The sequence below is a fragment of the Cucurbita moschata genome, unplaced genomic scaffold (assembly GCF_002738365.1).
Source record: "Cucurbita moschata cultivar Rifu unplaced genomic scaffold, Cmos_1.0 Cmo_Scf00031, whole genome shotgun sequence".
In the NCBI taxonomy this organism is placed as follows: Eukaryota; Viridiplantae; Streptophyta; class Magnoliopsida; order Cucurbitales; family Cucurbitaceae; genus Cucurbita; species Cucurbita moschata.
Window position 1 is genome coordinate 1,252,960 of NW_019268547.1, and position 21,535 is coordinate 1,274,494.

Below are 21,535 nucleotides of genomic sequence, written 5' to 3' on the forward strand. Positions count from 1 at the left end.
AGGTGGACTTTTTGGGGTATAAGAAAAAAGAGTCAGCATAATGGACGGCTGTGATGTGGCTGATTCATTGTCAGAAGTGTCATCTGAGATGGCGGAGATCTCTGGCCGTTGATTTTGGGGGAAGTTTTTCTGGCCGTTTGATGGGTAGACTTCTTCTACTTGTTGACTCCCTTTGGCTCTTTCTGATTTTGCGAGGATCCAGGTTTCAACTGGTTTACAAGCTTAATCTCGAAATTTGGATTTTCACCAATAACAAAAATTAATAATAATAAAATAAATTTTTTTAAAAATGAAATAATAATTTTTTTTTGTTAAATTAATAAAATATATGCCATTAATACCATATTTAAAAAATACTCATTAAAATTAGAAAATAGCATTAATACCTTAATATTTATTAAACACGGTTTAATAATGTTTTTTACTGTCAATAAATAGACGAAAACTATCCATTTATACCTCATAAATCATCTCCAATTTTTTTTAAAAAGATTTCTAAATATAAGTATTAATATTACATTTAAAAATTTTCAAAATATTTTTGAAACACGGTGCCAATAATTCCGTCCTTATACTTATAATTATAATAATAATAATAATAATAATAATAATAATAAATAATGTATTTTAAATTTTTTTTTTTAAAAAAAAATTAGAGATATTTTTGAAGTTAAAAAGAAATTAAAATGAGTTTTTAAATTTTTTTTAAAAAGTTTGTATTAATTAAAAAATTTATTTTAATAATTTTAAAATCACTCACAAACATGCTCTAAACTATCATTTAGTATGGAGGAGTCCTTCGCTCTTAAGATGGTGACTGTACTCCACATGTGTCTGCGTGTTGAGTTATAATCGAAAGGTTCTCCCACGAGGTGTAGGGCAACAACTGTTGTTTCTAATATTAGTAAACTATCTATTGCCTCGTTTTTTTGGGCGGAAATAGTAAACTATGTGTTTTTATACTCTCCTCAAGTTAGAATAGTCAACTATCTATTGCAACAGTATACTGTCTATTCCTCCTTCACGAGTAAAACACTATAAGGTCATGGCTCCTAACTAAGTAGTATACACTCTACGACTTGTGGGTGACAACTAAACTTTATGTATCAAGTAGACTTTTAACCCTTTTTGGCTAGTTCATGAATAGGGGTTGCGCCCTAAACGTCCCTACGAGATACCTAGTTAATACAAAGTTCTATGAGACTTGCTATCATGATACTAGGTCGGTTAGGCTCCTAAACATGATTTCTAATCATTTTTCCGTGATCCTAATTGACCCCTATAAGTATTTCTTGAAACTTGCTTTATATGACTACTTACTTATTCGGGTGTGTTCGGGATTACTATTCATGGCCTTCCCACAACTAAAATTTCTTAAAGTTCCTTGAGTAGGTGCCAAATTGAGTGTAGTTTTGGGAACAATAAACATTTTCGTGAAAATCAGTTTTAAATTAGGTGAACTGACCCAAAGAGTGAGCAAAGGGCATTCTATATAGCTGTTTACGTGTTCGATCATGTTCAGGTGCATTTTTTATGACCTTCCCGAAGCTAATTTTTCCTAAAGCAGGTCCTAAACTGAGTCTATTTATTGGAACATCAAAACTTATCGTGAGGACCGATTTAAGCATAAGTGAATCAGAAGTGTCCAAAAAATCTAAAGGGGATGACATGGTCACCTCGGGAGATGCCACATCATCATCATAAACCTCAGGCCAACAATTGATCCACGAAAAACAGTTCTTGACCCCCTCTAAAACTCGTATTTTTCTGTCGATGCAATGATTATTTCTACTCGACTTCTTCATGAATCTTGTAGCCCTACACACCATGGATCGTTTAGGACAAATTTCTGTTCAATTTGATTTAGAAACTAGAAAGATACATTGTGTCAAAGTAGGCTACTTGGTAATGAACTTACGAAGAAAATTAATTCCAAATTGCTTTTGATTTGAATGATTTAGAGCTCATCTCCTCTTGACTTCTTCAACAAATTTGTTCCTTATCTTTCCCTTAATTTAATGGTATAAGACCCATAAAATGAATCAATCTATATATGACAAAATTTTGAGTCAAAGTTCTGAATTTCAAACATAAACAACATACCGAAAGTCAACCAATGGGTTCCAACGTTCCAGCAACTTTTAGCCTTTGGTTTCTTCACCAAAGTTGTTCCTCTTCTTGCCACGAAGGTGTACAAATTGATTTTTAAAGATGAGATTCGTTGTAGACGAGAAATTTCTCAAAGTTCAGAAGTCCAGACCGAAACTTCCAACAACAAATATGGGGTCTTCTTTTTGTTGTTTTTCTTCGAGCTCTTCACGAAAAACTTCTTACTCAGCTCAAGAAACTTTTGGGTTAGATTAGACATGTTAATTCTTACTCGATAAAAAACGCCCAAATTCTAGATTTCTTATCGATGGGCTCGATTCACGCGGTGTGTTTCTTGCGTTTTCAAGTTTTGTTCTCTTCACAAGACTTATAGATCTCGTTCTTATGAACATAAATAGACAAAAATCAAGCTTTTACATGGTCTATAGAGGATGAACTTTGAGAAAAATTGAGTAAGCATACCTATATCTAAGCTTTTACATGGTTTAAATTTTATGAGAATCGATCTGGAAGGGGTTAATATTGAGAAAAACCGAAGGAAGGTCGGTTTTCGGGTTGACTTTGCCATGTCATCGATTTCTTCCTTTAGAGGTGAACATGAAAATTGAACATGAATTCCACCAATAAGAATCTTCCACTTGGCAAGCATTCCATGGTTGATGATTTTTGTAATTATCCAAAATTTTTCTTCAATTATTAATTAATAACTTGATAATTATCTCCGAAAATAATCATCTTATAACCCCAAAATATCAATTTGTCATCTTATGAACTAGCTTCCAAATTAGCTAAGTATTGAGTGGGCTTAATTTTCAATTGGGCTAATTATGGGGCTATTTTTCTAAATTTATAACCTTTAGGGCCATTTTTACAAATTGCCACTTTTTAGGGTTATCCTTATAAATTTAGTTTATTACGAGGGTTGCCCTTGCAAATTAAACTTCATGTGGGATAAATTTCCAATTTTACCATGTCATGGCTATTTTCCAAAAATACCTTGTCTTAAGGATACCAGGTCCTCTCGAACACCCCCTCGCCTCAACCAACATCGTCATGCACCTGGAAAAGAAAATGTAGAAAGTAATGAAAGCAATCTACTTGTAAGCTCTCATCGCATCCTTGACCTAGTAGAAGACCAGAAACTGATCTCTAGAACCTAGGTATGTATGTTGTTCTCGTTGTGCACATCCAGATCCACCGCTAGCAAATATTATCCTCTTTATAAACGGTGGTTTGTTCTCCTCCTCAACCAATGTGGGGCATCACAATCCACCCCTGCTAGGGGAAGGTTAGGTTTCCACACCCTTGGAAGGTTAGGTTTCCACACCCTTTATAAAAGGGTGGTTTGTTCTCCTCCTCAACCAATGTGGGTAGCAGATATGAAGGTTAGGTTTCCACACCCTTTATAAAAGGGTGGTTTGTTCTCCTCCTCAACCAATGTGGGGCATCACAATCCACCCCTGCTAGGGGAAGGTTAGGTTTCCACACCCTTTATAAAAGGGTGGTTTGTTCTCCTCCTCAACCAATGTGGGGGAAGGTTTCCACACCCTTTATAAACAGTGGTTTGTTCTCCTCCTCAACCAATGTGGGACATCACAATCCACCTCTGCTTTAGGGCCCAGCGCTCTCGCTGGCACTCTTTCCTTCCTCCAATCGATGTGGGACCACTCCCAAATCCACAACCCCCTTTGGGGCCCAACGTCCTTACTGGCACACCGTCTCGTGTCTACCTCTCTTCGGGGAACAACGAGAAGGCTAGCACATCGTCCGGTGTCTAACTCTGATACCATTTGTAACGACCCAGATCCACCACTAGCAGATATTGTCCTCTTTGGGCTTTCCCTTTCGGGCTTCCCCTCAAGGCTTAAAACGCATATGCTAGGGGAAGGTTTCCACACCCTTTATAAATGGTGGCTTGTTCTCCTCCCCAACCAATGTGGGACATCACAATCCACCCTCTTTCAGGGCCCAGCGTCCTCGCTGACACTCTTTCCTTCCTCCAATCAATGTGGAACTGCCTCCAAATCCACCTCCCTTTGGGGCCCAGCGTCCTTACTGACACACCACCTCGTGTCTACCATTCTTCGGGGAACAACGAGAAGGCTAGCACATCGTTCGGTGTCTGACTCTGATACCATTTGTAACGACCCAGATCCACCACTAGCAGATATTGTCCTCTTTGGGCTTTCCCTTTCGGGCTTCCCCTCAAGGCTTTAAAACGCGTTTGCTAGGGGAAGGTTTCCACACCCTTTATAAATGGTGGTTTATTCTCCTCTCCAATCAATGTGAGACATCACAATTAGGGTCGTTACAGTCAAGTAGCAGCTGAACCCATCACACAAGCTATGGAGTCACTCAAGGTCGAGGGTACTACACCTTGCACATGCAAGCTCGACCGACTTCCCGAACATAAAAGTTTTTTTATTCTCCGATTTTCCAATCCCGCACTCCAAACCTCTAACTCGATACCACTTTGAATCACCCATAACTCAAAAACTTCAAATTATATACAAAATTAGGAGTTAGGGACTAATTTTATAAACCTCATCAACCCACCATAACAGTCCTAAGATTGAAGCAGCCATTGATCCCTAGTTGTATCCATGGAGGTTGCATGGTCCAACAAGCTCCATTGTACAAGCCAAACATGGTGGCTCCACAGCCATTTGAATAAATAATAAATTGAAAAACAAGATATCCAACAAGAAACACACACAAACATAGTAACTTACAAAAAGGAATAATGTCTGGTCGTTGGTCTCTGGTTTTTATTGCTTCAAACAAAATAGCTTCAAAAGAGGTTATCCAACCAACTGTTCATATCATATCATATCCTAATTATTTATTATTATTTATTACATGTCTCTTCCCCCAAACTCCATGCAATAATATATATATATATATATATATATATATATATATATATAACTATTTCTTCCTTATTTCAAACCCTAAAATGACTTATGAACTGATATGAAACCCTTTTCCTTTTATTTTATTATTATTTTATTATATTTTTTTAATCACCAAAAACCGAACCAACTCATATGACAAACCATCCCAACAACTATTTCTTTGCATGAAAGGTCAACTTTTGACCTTTTCCTTTTGTTGGTCGTGTTTTGTGTCTTTTTTCAATTTTAATTCTAAATCTTTTAACCACTTTAATTCTATGTTTTATTCCTTTTATATATATATATATATATATTTCAATTATATGGATTAAAAAAAATAGCCATTATTAATAATATTTTCTAATGTTATATTTCCTCGATCAGCCTCATGAAAACCTTATATTTCCTGAGGAGGTTTTACTTCGTGGAAATGCTCTTTAATGGAACTTTAGCTTTAGCTGGTTGTGACCAAGAAACCACCGGTTTCGCTTGGTGGGCCGGGAATGCCCGACTTATCAATTTATCTGGTAAACTATTGGGGCTATATTTATTGAAAGTGGAGAAAATATTAAATATATAAAAAAGTCGGGGTTATTTTAGTAAATTTTTTTCTATGAAAGTTGAGGTTTTAATGGGATTATATAAAAATTAATCCATATAATAATGTATTGATTGATTAGAAATATATTTAACAGATACTAAATTAATGTAATTGGGTATTTACTAAGACTTGTAATAAATATATTTAATTAATTCAAATAATTTAGTATAAATTTTTAATTTTTATAACTTAAGCTTCAATTAAAATTATATATTATTATTCATTATCAATTAATTATAAACTATTTAATATCCTTTTACTAACTTATGATTTCATTAATTAATGTATCATAATTATATAACATTTATGAAATTAATTTCAAATATTCAAATAAAAATTAACATTTTCATTTTATTGTTACACATCACCGTAAGCTTCATAGTTTTAACCTTATAAAAAATGCTTTGAGACCAGAAGTCCAACGTCCTTGATGGCACACTGCCTAGTATCTGGATCTGATACTATTTGTAATGGTCCAAGCCCACCGCTAACAAATATTGTCTGTTTTGGCCTGATACGTTGTGACGTCCCACATTGGTCGGAGAGGAGAACAAAACACCATTTATACGGGTGTGGAAACCTTCTCCTAGCAAACGAGTTTTAAAGCCTTGAGGGGAAGCCCAAAAGGTAAAGTCCAAAGAGAACAATATCTGCTAGCGGTGGGTCTGGGTCGTTACAAATGGTATTAGAGCCAGACATCGGACGATGTGCTAGCCTTCTCGTTGTTCCCCGAATGAGGATAGGCACGAGGCTGTGTGCCAGTAAGGAAGCTGGGCCCCAAAGGGGGCGGATTTGGTGGCGGTCCCACATCGATTGGAGAAAAGAACGAGTACCAGCAAGGACGCAGGCCCCGAAGGGGGGTGGATTGTGATGTCCCACATTGGTTGGGAAGGAGAACAAAACACTCTTTATAGGGGTGTGGAAACCTTCTCCTAGGAGACACTTTAAAGCCTTGAGGGAAAACCCAAAAGGAAAAGCTTCTCCTAGGAGACACTTTAAAGCCGTGAGGGAAAACCCAAAAGGAAAAGCTTAAATAGGACAATATCTGGTAGCGGTGGACGGTCGGGAGGAAAACCCGAAAGGGAAAGCCTAAATAGGGCAATATCTGGTAGCGGTGGGCGGACGTTAAATACAAATTGCCAGCTAATTTGATTTGAAGTAAATAATTTGTTTACCTAATAAAAACATGATGGGGATTACACATTAGATCAACAAAGACATGATTATTTACAAGATATAAGAAAAATTGAAAGAGATTAATTGAAGAACAAGAACAAGAACATAAAAATGTAATATCATTGATTATCTTGGACACTACTCTAAGTTGTTCTAACAACCCTAGCTGGCCCTCTCCCTCTTAGAATGCATATGTCAATATCAAAATTAAGTGTGTTCTTGATGATCTTAACCCTATTGACCAACCAAAAACTTCACTTTTTTCCACTATATATATAAACATATTCATAAATCCTTTCACAAAACCACCCACCAATCTCCAAAGATCTTGTTCTTCCAAGAAATGGGTGTTTCAAAACACAGCCTTGTCTTCTTGTTTTGCTTCATTTTGTGTTCATTTGTGATTCCTGAGCTGGTATTTGCAGGCGAAACCAGACATTACAACTTTGAAGTATGTGTTTTTATTGTTTGATTTTTGTCTGTTTTTTTGAAGAGTTTAATGAAATGGGAATGTTTTTGTATGTTTGGATGTTTTTCAGATTAGATTGCAAAATGTGACACGTTTGTGCCATACAAAGAGTATGGTGACAGTGAATGGGAAGTTTCCTGGACCTCGTATTTTTGCTAGAGAGGGTGACCGTTTACTTATCAAAGTGGTTAACCATGTCTCCAACAACATATCTATTCATTGGTATAAATTTGTTTTTGATATTCATTCTCATTGACTCCTTTTGGTCTCTTAGTTTGAGTCTAGGTTTCGTTTGGTCATTAGGTTTAAAAAACGTCGAGTTTTGAGTTTATTGTTCAGATCCCTACGTCAGTTGTAGAGAGGAACAAAACATTTGTTATAAAAGTGTGGAAACCTCTCCCTAACAGACACATTTTAAAACTTTGAGGGGAAGCCTGAAAGGGAAAGCTCAAGGAGGACAAATTTGCTAGCGGTAGGCTTGGGCTGTTACAAATGGTATTGGGCGGTGTGCCAGCAACGACGCTGGCTTCGAAGGGTAGTGGATTGTGAGATCCCACATAGATTGGAGAGGAGAGCGAAACATTTTTTATAAGGGTGTGGAAACCTCTCCCTGACAGACCCGTTTTAAAACTTTGAGGGGAGCCTGAACGGAAAAGTCCAAAGAGAACAATATGCATTCCTCATAAGTATGTAGAAACCTTCTCCCTAGCATACAAGTTTGAAAACCTTGAAAATAATATCGGCTACCAGTAGGCTTGAACTGATACAAGTTTTGAATTTAGTTTTCATTTGACCTCTCGGTCTCAATATTTTATACTTTAACCTCCAAGTTTTCATTAATGCACACTTATGGTATAATTATATGTGTGATATTGATGCTCGTTGGTATTCTTAACCAAACATGCGGAAAAATACCCTTTTCGTCTTTAGATTTGAGTCTAATTTTTATTTGGTCATTATATTTAAAGTTGAAAACGAGGGACCAAATTGAAACTAAAACTCAAAATTAAGGAGTAAAAGGGTAACGATTTAAAATTTAAAGACCAAATAAGAACTAAACTCAAAATCTCGAGCCTAAATTAGCATTTTTCTACGAGAAAACGTTAACCTAATAACATTATGAGCTGTTTTATAGGCATGGGATACGACAACTGAGATCAGGTTGGGCTGATGGACCAGCATACATAACCCAATGTCCAATTCAAAGTGGTCAAAGTTATGTGTATAATTACACCATTGTTGGGCAAAGAGGAACTCTATTTTGGCATGCTCACATTTCTTGGCTAAGATCAACACTCTATGGACCTATTATCATTCTTCCTAAACATGGAGTTCCTTATCCATTTCCCAAACCCCACAAAGAGTTCCCAATCATCTTTGGTAATTAACCTTCATTATCTCTTAATTAATCTCTCTAAACCCTATAAATTTTGTGTATTGTTGCGATTAAACGCTTTCTAATGACCTTGACTTGTTTCAATATGGTTTTCTTTGAAAAGGGGAGTGGTGGAATGCAGATACTGAAGCGGTTATTAGCCAAGCTCTGCAAACGGGTGGAGGTCCGAATGTATCTGATGCCTATACAATGAACGGTCTTCCTGGACCTTTGTATAATTGCTCCGCTAAAGGTATTGGAAAGTAATGTGTTTCGAGTCGTTTTGGTGATGGTTTTGTTTCTCGTATCTTGTTTTTGTGAGATCCTAAATCGGTAGAGGAGGAGAACGAAAATTCTTTCTAAGGGTGTGGAAATCTCTCCATAGCATATGCGTTTTAAGAACGTTGAGGGGAAGCCCGAAAGAGAAAGTCCAAAAAGGATAATATTTGCTAGCGGTGAGCTAGAGCTATTACAAATGGTATCAAAGCCAGACGTTGGGCGATGTACCAACGAAGAGGTTGAGTCTCTGGACATGAGGCAGTGTGCCAGTGTGCCAGTGCCCATGAGATTCCATATAGGTTGGGAGGAGAACGAAACATTCTTTATAAAGGTGTGGAAACCTCTCCCTAGCATACGCGTTTTAAAAACCTTGAGGGGAAACTCGAGAGGGAAAGCCCAAAGAGGAAAATATTTACTAGCGGTGAGCTTGGACTATTATGAATGATATCAGAGCCAAACACCGGACGATGTGCCAGTGAGGAGGTTGAACCCTGAAGGAGGTGGACACGAGGTAGTGTGCTAGCGTCTGTGAGATTCCACATCGATTGGGGAGGAGAACGAAACATTCTTTATAAGGGTATGGAAACCTTTCCCTAGTAGACGCGTTTTAAAAACCTTAATGAGAACCGAAAGGGAAAACCTAAATAGGATAATATTTGCTAGTGGTGGGTTAGAGTTGTTACAAATGGTATCACAGCTAGACACTGGGCGATGTATCAACGGAAAAGCTGAGCTCCGAAGGGGGTGGACACGAGGTGGTATGCCAGCAACTATGATGGGCCCCAAAGGGGAATAGATTGTGAGATCCCACAACGAAACATTCCTCACAAAAGTGTGAAACCTCTGTAGACGCGTTTTAAAATTTTTGAAGAAATCCCAAAAGAAAAAGTCCAAAGAAAACAATATCTGTTAATTTCGACTCGGAATCCAAAACCGAGGGATGTTCGTACAAATTTCTAACCTTTTGTTCTCAATGATTGGTCCATGCAGATACATTAAAGCTAAAAGTGAAGCCAGGAAAAACATATCTTCTACGTCTAATCAACGCAGCATTAAACGACGAACTCTTCTTCAGCATAGCAAACCACACCCTCACAATAGTCGATGTGGATGCCATTTACATCAAACCCTTCAAAACCAACACTCTTTTAATAGCACCAGGGCAGACCACAAACCTCCTCCTCCACACAAAATCCCACTTCCCAAATGCCTCATTTCTAATGGTAGCACGACCATACGTAACAGGTCAAGGAACATTCGACAACTCCACCGTTGCAGGAATCCTAGAATACGAAACATTAAAACACCCAAAAAATCTACCAGTTTTCAAACCAAATCTTCCCGCTCTAAACGACACTTCTTTTGCTACAAATTACACCAAAAAACTTAGAAGCTTAGCCAACTCCAAGTTTCCCGCCAACGTTCCTCAAAAAATCGACAAGAAATTTTTCTTCACGGTCGGGCTCGGGACAAACCCTTGTAACCAAAAGAACCAAACATGTCAAGGACCAAATGGAACAATGTTTGCAGCCTCAATAAACAATGTTTCTTTTGTAATGCCAAATATAGCCCTTCTTCAAGCTCATTACAAAGGGCAATCTAATGGGGTTTATGTCCCATTTTTTCCAAATGATCCTTTGATTCCCTTTAATTACACTGGTAGCCCTCCAAACAATACTATGGTTAGTAATGGGACAAAGTTGGTCGTGTTGCCTTTTAATACAAGCGTGGAGTTGATAATGCAAGACACAAGTATTCTTGGAGCTGAAAGTCATCCTCTTCATTTGCATGGCTTTAATTTCTTTGTGGTTGGCCAAGGATTTGGGAACTTTGATCCTAATAAAGACCCTGCAAATTTCAACCTTGTTGATCCCGTTGAAAGGAACACGGTCGGTGTGCCATCGGGAGGATGGGTCGCTATTCGGTTTCTCGCTGATAACCCAGGTCGGTAAAATCAATTCGGTCTAAAAGCTTAAATTGATACATTACAAACATGAAAGATTTCAACTTTACGATCATGTTTATCATAATCATTTATTTTTTCAAAATTAAGCTTTTAAATGTTTTTTTTTTATCCACGAGTTTCTTTTTCTCAACACCCATTTCATTTTTATTTGTGAATTTTAAAAATTTGTGCTTGTTTCTCGTAATTTAATAAGGTTTAAGGTTTAGGGTTTAGGGTATATATAACTAAAGTTCATATAGGGCGTTTTTACAAAGTTTTTATTTTGAAATTTGATTAAGATTTTAAAGGTGTTCAAAAGACTTTGATGAACTCGATTAACTCAACTCAACTCAACCCAATTCATACGATTTAGGTTGGGTTACCAACTTATTAGGGTTGGTTCATGAATTTTCGTATAATTATTTTAGGATGAACTAAACTAAGCCGAATTTATTGCAGATTTTAAAAAATATTTGTACATATATACATACACATATAATTGTACATATATACATACACATATATACACACGTATATTTAAAAATAAATAAATAGATGTTTTACGCAACTAACCTAATTCAAAGATTTTATGGTCGAGTTAAGTTGAGTTGGGTTTATTATTTAATAAAGGTTGTTTGAGATTAAAAAGTTGACAACCCCAACAATTAGGTTGCATCTAAAAAATTGTCCAAACCCATAAACACTTCTATTAAGAATTAACGTGCAAAATTGAGTCTAGAATTAACGAACACAACGCATTCATTAAACGTTTGCTTTCTATAAAAGCTAATTTATTTTTGTTTGTGTGTGGATATATAGGAGTATGGTTCATGCATTGTCACTTAGAGGTACACACAAGTTGGGGCTTAAAAATGGCTTGGTTGGTGTTGGATGGAAAGCTCCCTAATCAGAAGCTCTTGCCTCCACCAGCTGATCTTCCCAAATGTTGAAACCATAAACCAACATTTCTTTGCTGTTGTTCTTGTTCTTGTTCTGTTTTTTTGTTTTGTCTTAGATTGTTTTTTTTTTCTTTGGAAAATCATGTCTTTAAATTATCTTTTTGACCTTTTATCGATGAGGATAAGATGTGTGGAAGAAGAGTGTTGTAGCAATTTGTGATGTACTAAAATGGCAATTTTATTGCTTCCATTAACGAGTTTGGTTTCTAAATTTCAACTAAAAATCGATAGAAATTTAAATTTTTAGCGAATACGAATGTTATTGTGGATGAATAGACGTATGATACACGATTAAATGAGAGGTACATGAATGAATCGGTACCACATTCGAATGAGAGCATCATTATGATAGGATGACTAAGAAAGACGGACCAGAATTAAAAATGACTACTAATACTAATAACATGCATTTTGTTTGCAATGACTCAATCCTAGAAACTTCATAATTAAATTGTTTTGTTTAGAGAAATTCTATATTGAGTGATCTTTTGAAAAAATTTCTTAAGAAATACATGTTTGAAACAAAACTGACTGAAAATATTTGTACTCATCTATAGAGATAATTTTCCCTTTTAAAAGCAAAAAATAAGTAACATGATCATGTCGTAAGAAAATACGAGAGACATCAGATATTGAATCCAATTTTTGAAAACCTGGTACCGGGCGAACCGAGAAATGAAGTGAAAATAGTTGTAAATTGCTAATGGATCGTCTAAACTTTAATTCATTTATAAAAAGTTTTAAGATTTAAATTTGCACAATTTTTGGTTTGGGATTCTAATGAATTGATGTAACTCTAAGTTTCAGAGTATATACATGCATTATTATTGGTATAATCAAGACCACGCTAAAAGAACTAGATTTGTTTTTATTATGATTGTAAGAGTCGACGAAAGAAAAAATGAAGGGATAGACAATAACGATGACAGGAGATGTAATGGCTCTAGCCCACCACTAATAAAGACTGTCTGTTTTGTCCTGTTACGTATCGTCGTTAGCCTCACAGTTTTAAAACGTGTCTGCTAGTGAAAGATTTTCACACCATTATAAGGAATCTAGGGTCTACTGGCACAGTGCGTATTTGATTATGATACTATTTGTAAAAGCCTAAGCTCACTGCTAGCAAATATTGTCTGTATTGGGCCGTTACGTCGCCGTCTGCTAAGGAGAGGTTACCACACCTTTTTAAGGAATGTTTCGTTCCTCTCTCCCATCGATGTGGGATCTCACAATTCAACCCTCTTGAGTGCTCAGCGTCTTTGCTAGCATACAACCCGATATCTGGCTCTGATACCACATGTAATAGTCCAAGCCCACTGCTAGCAGATATTGTCCGATTTAACCCGTTACGTATCGCCGTCAGCCTCACGATTTTAAAATAGTATGTTAGGGAGAGGTTTCCACATCCTTATAATGAATGCTTCATTACTCTCCCAACGTCCTCGCTGTCACACTGCCGAATGTCTAGTTTTGATACCATTTGTAATACCCCAAGCCCACTATTAACAGATATTGCCTATTTTAGCCCGTTACATATTGCCATCAGCCTCACAATTTTAAAACACGTCTGCTAGTGAGAGATTTCCATACCACCCTTGTAAGAAATGTTTCGTTCCCCTCCCCAACTAACGTAGGATCTCACGACAGAACTCTTACTTAAAGAAAAGAAATGCATGTTGCATCCATAACACTTTAAACCTTCTTACTAGACTTTACTTCTAGGTTTTTTCTTTCTTGCCTGTTTAACGATCAAGCTCGAGAACTCGGGAATCATCATTTTAAAATTTAATCTTCACCACAAACTATATAGACTACATAAATCTAAACTTTTGAACCTCAAGTAAATCTATTTTAAGCATGTTTACATAGTGAGCTCAAGATCCAAATGAAAAAGAATTGTGAGCAAACATTCCCAAGAGGGTTGGTCCCAATTCAAAATCATTACAATTCATGAAACATTTAAATCTGATAGCTTATTGCTTAAGTTTGTGGCAAACCATATAAATTTCTTTACAAATAATTTATATATTAATATTTATATAAGTGAAAGTTAAGCAATGATGATCATCTTTCAAATTTCTGCTTTCACAAGCAATCTATCTGCTCTTACATCTCATCTCCTTTATCTCTCTAATCATTTCTCTATTGTTTTCAAGAAAGGTAAAACAAGTTCATCTTCAAAAATTTTAAATAATAGTATATAATATTTTTAAGAAAAGAATCCAATAAATAATGTTAACGAGAATGGTTGATCAGAAATTTCAAACGGGTTAATGTTAGGATCGCACAACAACCCACACACTCGATTTAAATAGGTTATATGGTTTAGCTTACTATATATAGTTTACCGAGAAGGAGTAGGCTCCATAACCTAACAGTTAACACACTTGACTTTTATATGTGAATTTGTAGATTTACGAGGAAAATGATGACCTACATAGAGGTAAAGACTACATATCAATGCAGAGAGTGAAAGCGTATAGAAGCTGTATGTTTTAGGAGGAACAATTAGTTTACTTTTCTTTGGTCAGAGCCTCAACTATATCAACTGTACTCTACCTGTTGGATCATAATAGTCGGCAATAACATCACAATTCTCATTACTATTATGGAATCGTATAGGAGATTTTCACCTCGACTTCTCGAGAGCCATAAATAAATCTAAGGAGCGTGCCAGATTATTTATCTTAGTACGTCATTTTCGTGGAATAGTAGAGGATATAAAAAAAAAGTACTTATGAATTCATCTCCTCCTTTAATAATAATAATAAAAAAAATGGTTGTCGAGTAATAACTTAATTATTTACTAGAATATTATTTATATTTCAGTTTGATCTAGACGTTGTCTTCGTCCAAGTTTATGTCAACCAATCTATTGATCGTCCTTCAAAAATTATGTATAGGTTTCAATATTTTATTTCCTTCCTCGGAGACGACACTAATAGTTGATGGCAAAATTTAGATAGGGTAACACACCTAATCTTTGCGTACCTTCAATAGTGAATAACTAGATTTAGGGAGAAGATGATAGTCTTCCGGAGAGAAAATATAGACTTACTTTTTATCGGTCATGATGATATATTTATAAGACAAGTTTGACCACATACATTTAGGTCGCTCTTGAGATGGTCGACCATGACAAAGCTAGGGTTGGCCTTGGGACGACCCTGTATCTTCGGTTTTGCTGCCTCGAGTTAAATCTTCTCTTGGTTTCACAGCTCGAGGGTATGATGAAATTCAGATCAAACCTCCGATCGCCCTCAACTTGCTAGTTGTGGCCTAATTTTTGTCCATTTGTTTGCTTTTTAAACTTGTCTAATCTAGATTTATATATATTCGAAACGATTCATTAAAAACACGATTTATCCTAATTAAACGATCTTTTCATTAATTATTTTGAAAACGATGGGAAAACAAACCATTTTATTTTAAGAAAATGAAGAAAAAAGCTTGTTTTTTTATTGTCGCAAGGTATAAAATGAAGTAAGAGTAATGAAAGCTTTTCTTGTTTTGAAAAGATCCAAAAATAATGATTTCAAATACAACATAAAGTTATAATTTTACCAAAAGTTTCATTTCTAATTTAACTTTTTTATTTGTTTAAATAAATCATTAATTATTAATGGTTACTAAAAGTTTAAAATTCTTGAACGGGCCCAGTGTCCTTACTGGCACCTTGTCTAGTGTCCACTCCCGAGCGTCCTCGAGGCACACGGCCTGATGTCTGGCTCTTATACCATTTGTAACAACCCAAGTCCATCGCTAGTCGATATTGTCATATTTGGTCTTTCCCTCTTAGCTTTCCCCTCAAGGTTTTCAAAAAGCGTATGCTATTGAAAGGTTGCCACATTTTATAAAGAATGTTTCGTTTTCCTCTCTAACTGACGTGGGATCTCACAGTTTCGACCAACCTCTCCATCTAATTCGTCATTTAATTTGTTTAAGACATTTTTAACCAAAATCTGACACAAAAGTTTAGAGACCAAAATGATATTTAAACAAATAATAATAATAATCAAAACGACTCTACTCTTACAACCTTTTTTGAGTTATCTTCAGTCTCACAGTTTGGTTCGTTACGTATCGCCGTCAGCCTCACAGTTTTAAAATGGACATTCGAGGGAGAGGTTTCCAAACCCTTATAAACCAACGTGGGATCTCAAATCCACCCCCTTAGGGTCCAACGTCCTTGCTCGCACACTGACCCTATAATAGCCCAAACCTAGGAAATATTGTCCACTTACTAATATTAAGACTTTATTAGGGAGAAGTTTTTACACCCCTTAGAAGTAATACTTAATTCTCCTCTCCAACCGACGTGGAATCTGACAATCGTTAATGGAAAGAGCCGAGCTTCTCCGAGCGATATCCAACACACCCTCTTAGAAGCTTGACGTAGACACCTAACTTTCCCATCCTTTATCTAAGCTTTGTATAAAAAGCCCCTTTGGGTCCTTTCCTCTTGGCCACCAAAATAATCTTCTATTTTGGTGTTTTTGGCGATCGAGAGGGAAGGATCATGAATACCCTCTTCTCTCTCATAATCTTCTTTCTCTACCTCTTCGTTGGTGGCAGTTATGGGCAGTCGCCGGCGGAGGCTCCGGGACCGCCGCCGCCGATGAATATATCAAGAATACTGGAAAAGGGTGGGCAGTTCAGTATTCTGATAAGGCTTTTGAAGAGCACTCAAGTGGCCAACCAAATCAACACTCAGCTTAATGACTCCAATTCTGAACTCACCATTTTTGCCCCCACTGATAATGCTTTCTCCAACCTCCAATCCGGTACTTTTTTTTTTTTTTCTTTTTTAATTAATTAATTTATTATTATTTCCCTCCATATATAATTATTTAATTTAATTAGTATTAGTTATTTCTTCGGTCGATAATAAATTATTTTAATATTTGATTTTAGAGATGTTCATGGAATGAGTCGGGGATGTGGAAGCTTTTTGGGTCTTTATTCCCCTCCTAATTCATTTTCTATCAAATTCTACATTTATTTTTTTTTAAAGAATAATATTAAAATATTCTTTTCAATAATTTTTAATTGATAATTTCTATTTTCTTATAAAGTTTCTATAAAAAAAAAAAAAGTAAATTTTTTAATAAATTTAATAATTTTTATAAAGAAAAATTTAAATGAGATCAGTTGGGTTTGGGGTAGGGATCAAGAGGTGAGATCTAACCTTGGCTGGAAAAGAGAACGTAGCGTCCTTTATATAGGTGTGGAAACCTTTTAGTAGCAGACGTGTTTTAAAAACCTTGACGGAAAGTCTGGAAGAGAAAGCCCAAAGAAATAATATTTGCTAGTAATGGGCTTAGACCGTTACAAATGGTATCAGAGTAAGACACTTGGTGATGTGTCAGTGAGGAAGTTGAGCCCTGAAGGGGAGTGGACACAAGGCGGTGTGTCAATAAGGATGTTGGGACTCGAAGAGGGTGGATTGGGGAATCCCACATCGATTGGAAAAGAGAATGAGTGCTAGCAAGAGGACGCGGGACCCTGAATGGGGTGGATTGTGAGGTCCCACATCCGTTGGGGAGGAGAATGTAACGTTTTTCGCTGGGCCCCGAAGGGGAATGTGAGATTGCACATCTGTTGAGGAGAAGAACGAAACGTTTTTCACTGGGTCCCGAAGAGGGGTGGATTGTGAGCTCCCACTCCGTTGGGGAGGAGAACTAAACATTATTCGCTGGGCCCCGAATGGGGTAGATTGTGAGATCCTACATCCGTTGGGGAGGAGAACGAACATTATTTGTTGGGTCCCGAAGGAGGGTGGATTGTGAGATCCCACAACTGTTGGGGAGAAAAACGAAACATTTTTTATAAAAATGTAGAAACCTCTCCTTACCAGACTCATTTTAAAAATTTCAACAGAAAATCCGAGAGCACAATATCAACTAGGCTTGTGCTGTTACACTAGAAATATAATCTCTATCCCGGATCTTTAACCTAAAATATTTATATGCCATTAACTTTTAAATAGTTGAAATAATTGAATGATTGATGAATACAAAACAGGCACACTCAACTCCCTCAACGACCAAGAAAAAGTAGAGCTTCTCCAATTCCACATGATCCCAACTTTCCTCTCTCTCTCAAACTTCCAAACAGTCAGCAATCCGGTCAGAACTCAGGCCGGCGACGCCTATGAGTTCCCTCTCAACGTCACCACCTCCGGCAACTCCGTCAACGTCTCCTCCGGTCTCACCAACACCTCCATCTCCGGCACCGTCTACTCCGACAACCAGCTCGCCGTCTACCAGATCGACTCAGTTCTCAAGCCAATTGGCGTCTTCCAGCCCCGCCCACCACCCCCGGCTCCAGCGCCGGAGAAGTCTAAGAAGAAGGCCAAGGCCATTTCTGAGAATCCCAAGGATTCGACCGATGACAACTCCTCCGCCGTTCCGCTCGCCGGAATGTCGGCCTTCTTCACCGGAGCTGCCGCCGTCGCCGGAATAATGCTGGTGTGGATAAATACCTGATCTAATTTTCAAGGTGTATTGTGGGAGAAATTTCATCTATTGCTTTTGAAATTGGTTTTATTTCTGTATTATAAATTGATGTTCGATTGTGTTGTTTTGTTTTAGGGTTTTATTGTTGATTTTGTTTTTTTATTTGTTTTTTCTCTTTAAAGTTTGTGTTAAATTTATTTTAAGAATCTTTATGAGAAAAATTGTATAATATTTTTTGTATTAAAAGATTTTGTTAGCACGATGGTGAAGAAAAAGTGAGCCGCCGGTCAGTTACAAGATAGTATCATTACTGCCTAGACAATTAGACATCCAACCCGTAATCGCAACGACCCAATTGTAAGAGCGGAGCTCTACCGACTGAGTTATATCCCTTCGAACCAAGTGGGGCCTGCATAGAGAAGTCAGATGCTTCTATTCTTTATTCTTTTCTTTAACATAGCTGGGCCATCCTGGACTTGAACAAGAAACCTTAAAATTTAATTCACTATTCAATCATTTATACCATTTGTTGAATTAAAAAGTTTTTCATATTGAAATTAATTTAATTACATAAATTTAAAATGATAACTGAATTATGTAACGAGAATGGTTGCTCTTGATTTTGGCTTGATCACGGTTTTGTTACAACCTCTTTTGTGTCGCGTGAGATTTTGCTTATCCATCGCTTGTGGTTGTCCATTTTGATCTCTTCGATTATAATGTTGTTGTCCCTCGTGAACACTAATTGCAAATCTTTGATCATGCACCTACAAACGTTGGATTAGTCGTTCTCAACTCGATGAGACATCTTCGTGGTAGAAAAATCGCCACTAGCTTGAATGTCTTCTAAGTCGATAGCCTTCACTTCTAGGCACCTTGATCGTGCCTTGACTTCCATAGATCGCCTAGAAGAAGTGCGTTGTCACTATGAGAACCCATATCGCGCAAAGGAGAAGCTAGTCTGTTCAAAGTGTTTGGTTCAACATTCGTTTTAGAGGGCTATGAATTAGTTGAATCGATTTAGTTCGTTTAGATCAATCAGTCAGATTCAATTAGATTCTTTGATTCAATTCGATTGAAGTTGTAGGATCACACATCGGTTGGAGAGAGAAACGAAACATTCCTTATAAGTGTATGGAAATCTCTCCCTAGTAGATGTGTTTTAAAACGGTGAGGCTGACGGCTATATGTAACGGGCCAAAGTGGACAATATCTGCTCGCGGTGGGCTTGGGCTGTAGCGAGGACATTAGGCCTCAAGGAGGGTGGATTATGAGTCCCAACATCGATTGGAGAGGGAAACGAAACATTCCTTAAAGGGTGTAGAAACCTCTCCCTAGTAGATGTATTTTAAATTCATGAAACTGACGAGATACGTAGTAGACTAAAGCGAAAAATATGTATCATTGGTGAACTTGATATTACAAAATTTTTCCTCCAATTTTTTCTTGTTTTGGTTTGATTTTCCTGCAATAAGCTAATTTAGAGTGTTTTGGTTATGGTTTAACAAGTAATTAGGCTCTTTGAAGGTTGACGTAAATGAAGCGAATAAAGACAACAATTATTAGTTTAAAAGTCGATAATTTGATTCTTACTCAGTATTACTATAACGATACGTTTAACGGGAAGCATTAAAACGTGGGAGTCTCGTGCAATGGAAGTAAAATGATTTGAATGCTTACCATGCTAAAAGCTACCTACCAACCAAAAAGGGAATGAACCGTGCTTGTTAGTACATGTGGTGTTCAAAGTGGGCGTTTGTGTTCCAAGCTACAATCAATTCATCCAATGCCTATGAAATCATGAGATGCACCAAAATGGGACACAATGTCCCCAACCTGACCATAATCAACCATATTGTGGCCCAAAAAGTGGATGCATAGCTAGAGGAAGACATGGACAATAAGGAAGACGCTTAGGCTGAGCCAACGTACTGCGAGATTTTACAACGGTTGAAGGGAGCGAAATTTTTTTTTTTTATAAGGGTATGAAAATCTCTCTAGCAAACGTGTTTTAAAATTGTGAGACTGATAACGATATGTAATGAGTCAAATAAACAAAATTTGTTAGTTGTGGGTTTAGGTTATTACACGTACCAATGTAAAAATCGAGGAATCAACTGGTGCCCAATCAATTCTAGACTTGCTCCTTGTTTGCATAGGATGATCATTTTGAATGATAAGAGAAGAATCATTGATATGAACGGCAGCCAGAGAAATATCACCATTTTTGTTATTAGAGATAGGGGTGTTCGTATTCGTAGGTTGGGTTAGATTTGGATATTTTTTTAGACCCATTTCAATTGTTTAGATTGTAAATGAATTGAAAAAAGAGAAAGAAGTCAACAAGACCAAAATTAAATCCAATTATAAGATGATATTGTTCAAAATATTACAAACGGGGAACAAGTTTGGAATACAATTATAAAACAAAATACAAAAAACTCTAAAATGCAAAAATGGACTTGACACTCCGGAACGACCCCCTCTGTGACCACACAGCTCTCGAACGCTACTCCATGACCTAGCAGGTGACACGAGCTTTACTCTAGACTCTAGGTGTATTACTCTTGTTGTGCATAGTCTCGGGTAGCTACCTTAGCCTACACAATGGTTACCGATATTCGAAGTTGAGGGGCTACTTCCAGTAGACTTTGTACCTGGTGGAGACAACATGGTGAGTGCTAGATTGCTCGTCATCTATGGGAGGTTAGCTGACCAACCCATCCCACATGCCATGAAGTCGCCTAAGGTTGGTGGGCGCTACCCCCCAATATGTGCTAGCTCTATTGGTTACTCACATGATCAACACCCTCTCATAGGATGAATCCTCCTTGCAGGTAACCATTGACTGCCCACATGATCAATACTCTATCGCAGGAGAGATCTCCACCATTTAGGGTAATCCACTAACTACCCGCATGATCAACACCCTATCATAGGATGAATCTATCATGTAGGGTAATGTATCAAACTACTGAGTCACACATCCCTAACCAGCCTCATGTATAGCTCAATGGTACCGTATCGAAATGGAAAGGGAAGTGGGGGTCCTCAGACACTATACCGGCTACTATCAGCCTAGGAGGCTACCTTTGTCATTTTTGGATGTCGAGGATGTTTGCTAGGTTCTTAGGGCGTCTAAACAGTTTAAATCTCATCTCTTGTATCCAAGATGTTCGTGGTTAGCTTCTCGAGCCTAACCAATCTCCAAGTGCACACATATCTAAACTTTTGATCGCTCACGATCCTAGGGTGCAAGGTCTACTAGAA

The 21,535-nt window shown here is 37.1% G+C and overlaps 2 protein-coding genes across 2 annotated transcripts; both read left to right on the forward strand.

Moving 5' to 3' along the window:
• The first annotated feature begins 7,094 nt into the window (after positions 1-7,094).
• Positions 7,095-11,999, forward strand: LOC111464691 (laccase-17-like). The gene is made up of 6 exons (XM_023108914.1): positions 7,095-7,231; positions 7,320-7,471; positions 8,385-8,629; positions 8,749-8,877; positions 9,894-10,847; positions 11,668-11,999. Exons 1-6 carry the CDS (start codon positions 7,124-7,126, stop codon positions 11,796-11,798), a joined length of 1,719 nt encoding a protein of 572 aa, XP_022964682.1. The 5' UTR covers positions 7,095-7,123; the 3' UTR covers positions 11,799-11,999.
• A 4,265-nt stretch (positions 12,000-16,264) lies between these two features.
• On the forward strand, positions 16,265-18,423 carry LOC111464673 (fasciclin-like arabinogalactan protein 12). The gene is made up of 2 exons (XM_023108894.1): positions 16,265-16,591; positions 17,832-18,423. Exons 1-2 carry the CDS (start codon positions 16,327-16,329, stop codon positions 18,293-18,295), a joined length of 729 nt encoding a protein of 242 aa, XP_022964662.1. The 5' UTR covers positions 16,265-16,326; the 3' UTR covers positions 18,296-18,423.
• The last annotated feature ends 3,112 nt before the right edge of the window (positions 18,424-21,535 follow it).

Bases quoted from the DNA above. Each gene is read 5' to 3' on its own strand.
- LOC111464673 (XM_023108894.1), top strand. From the start codon at position 16,327: ATGAATACCCTCTTCTCTCTCATAATCTTCTTTCTCTACCTCTTCGTT. The intron at 16,592-17,831 runs GTACTTTTTTTT...AATACAAAACAG, and splicing joins TTTCTCCAACCTCCAATCCG to GCACACTCAACTCCCTCAAC.
- LOC111464691 (XM_023108914.1), top strand. From the start codon at position 7,124: ATGGGTGTTTCAAAACACAGCCTTGTCTTCTTGTTTTGCTTCATTTTG. The intron at 7,472-8,384 runs GTATAAATTTGT...GCTGTTTTATAG, and splicing joins AACAACATATCTATTCATTG to GCATGGGATACGACAACTGA. The intron at 8,630-8,748 runs GTAATTAACCTT...TTCTTTGAAAAG, and splicing joins AGAGTTCCCAATCATCTTTG to GGGAGTGGTGGAATGCAGAT.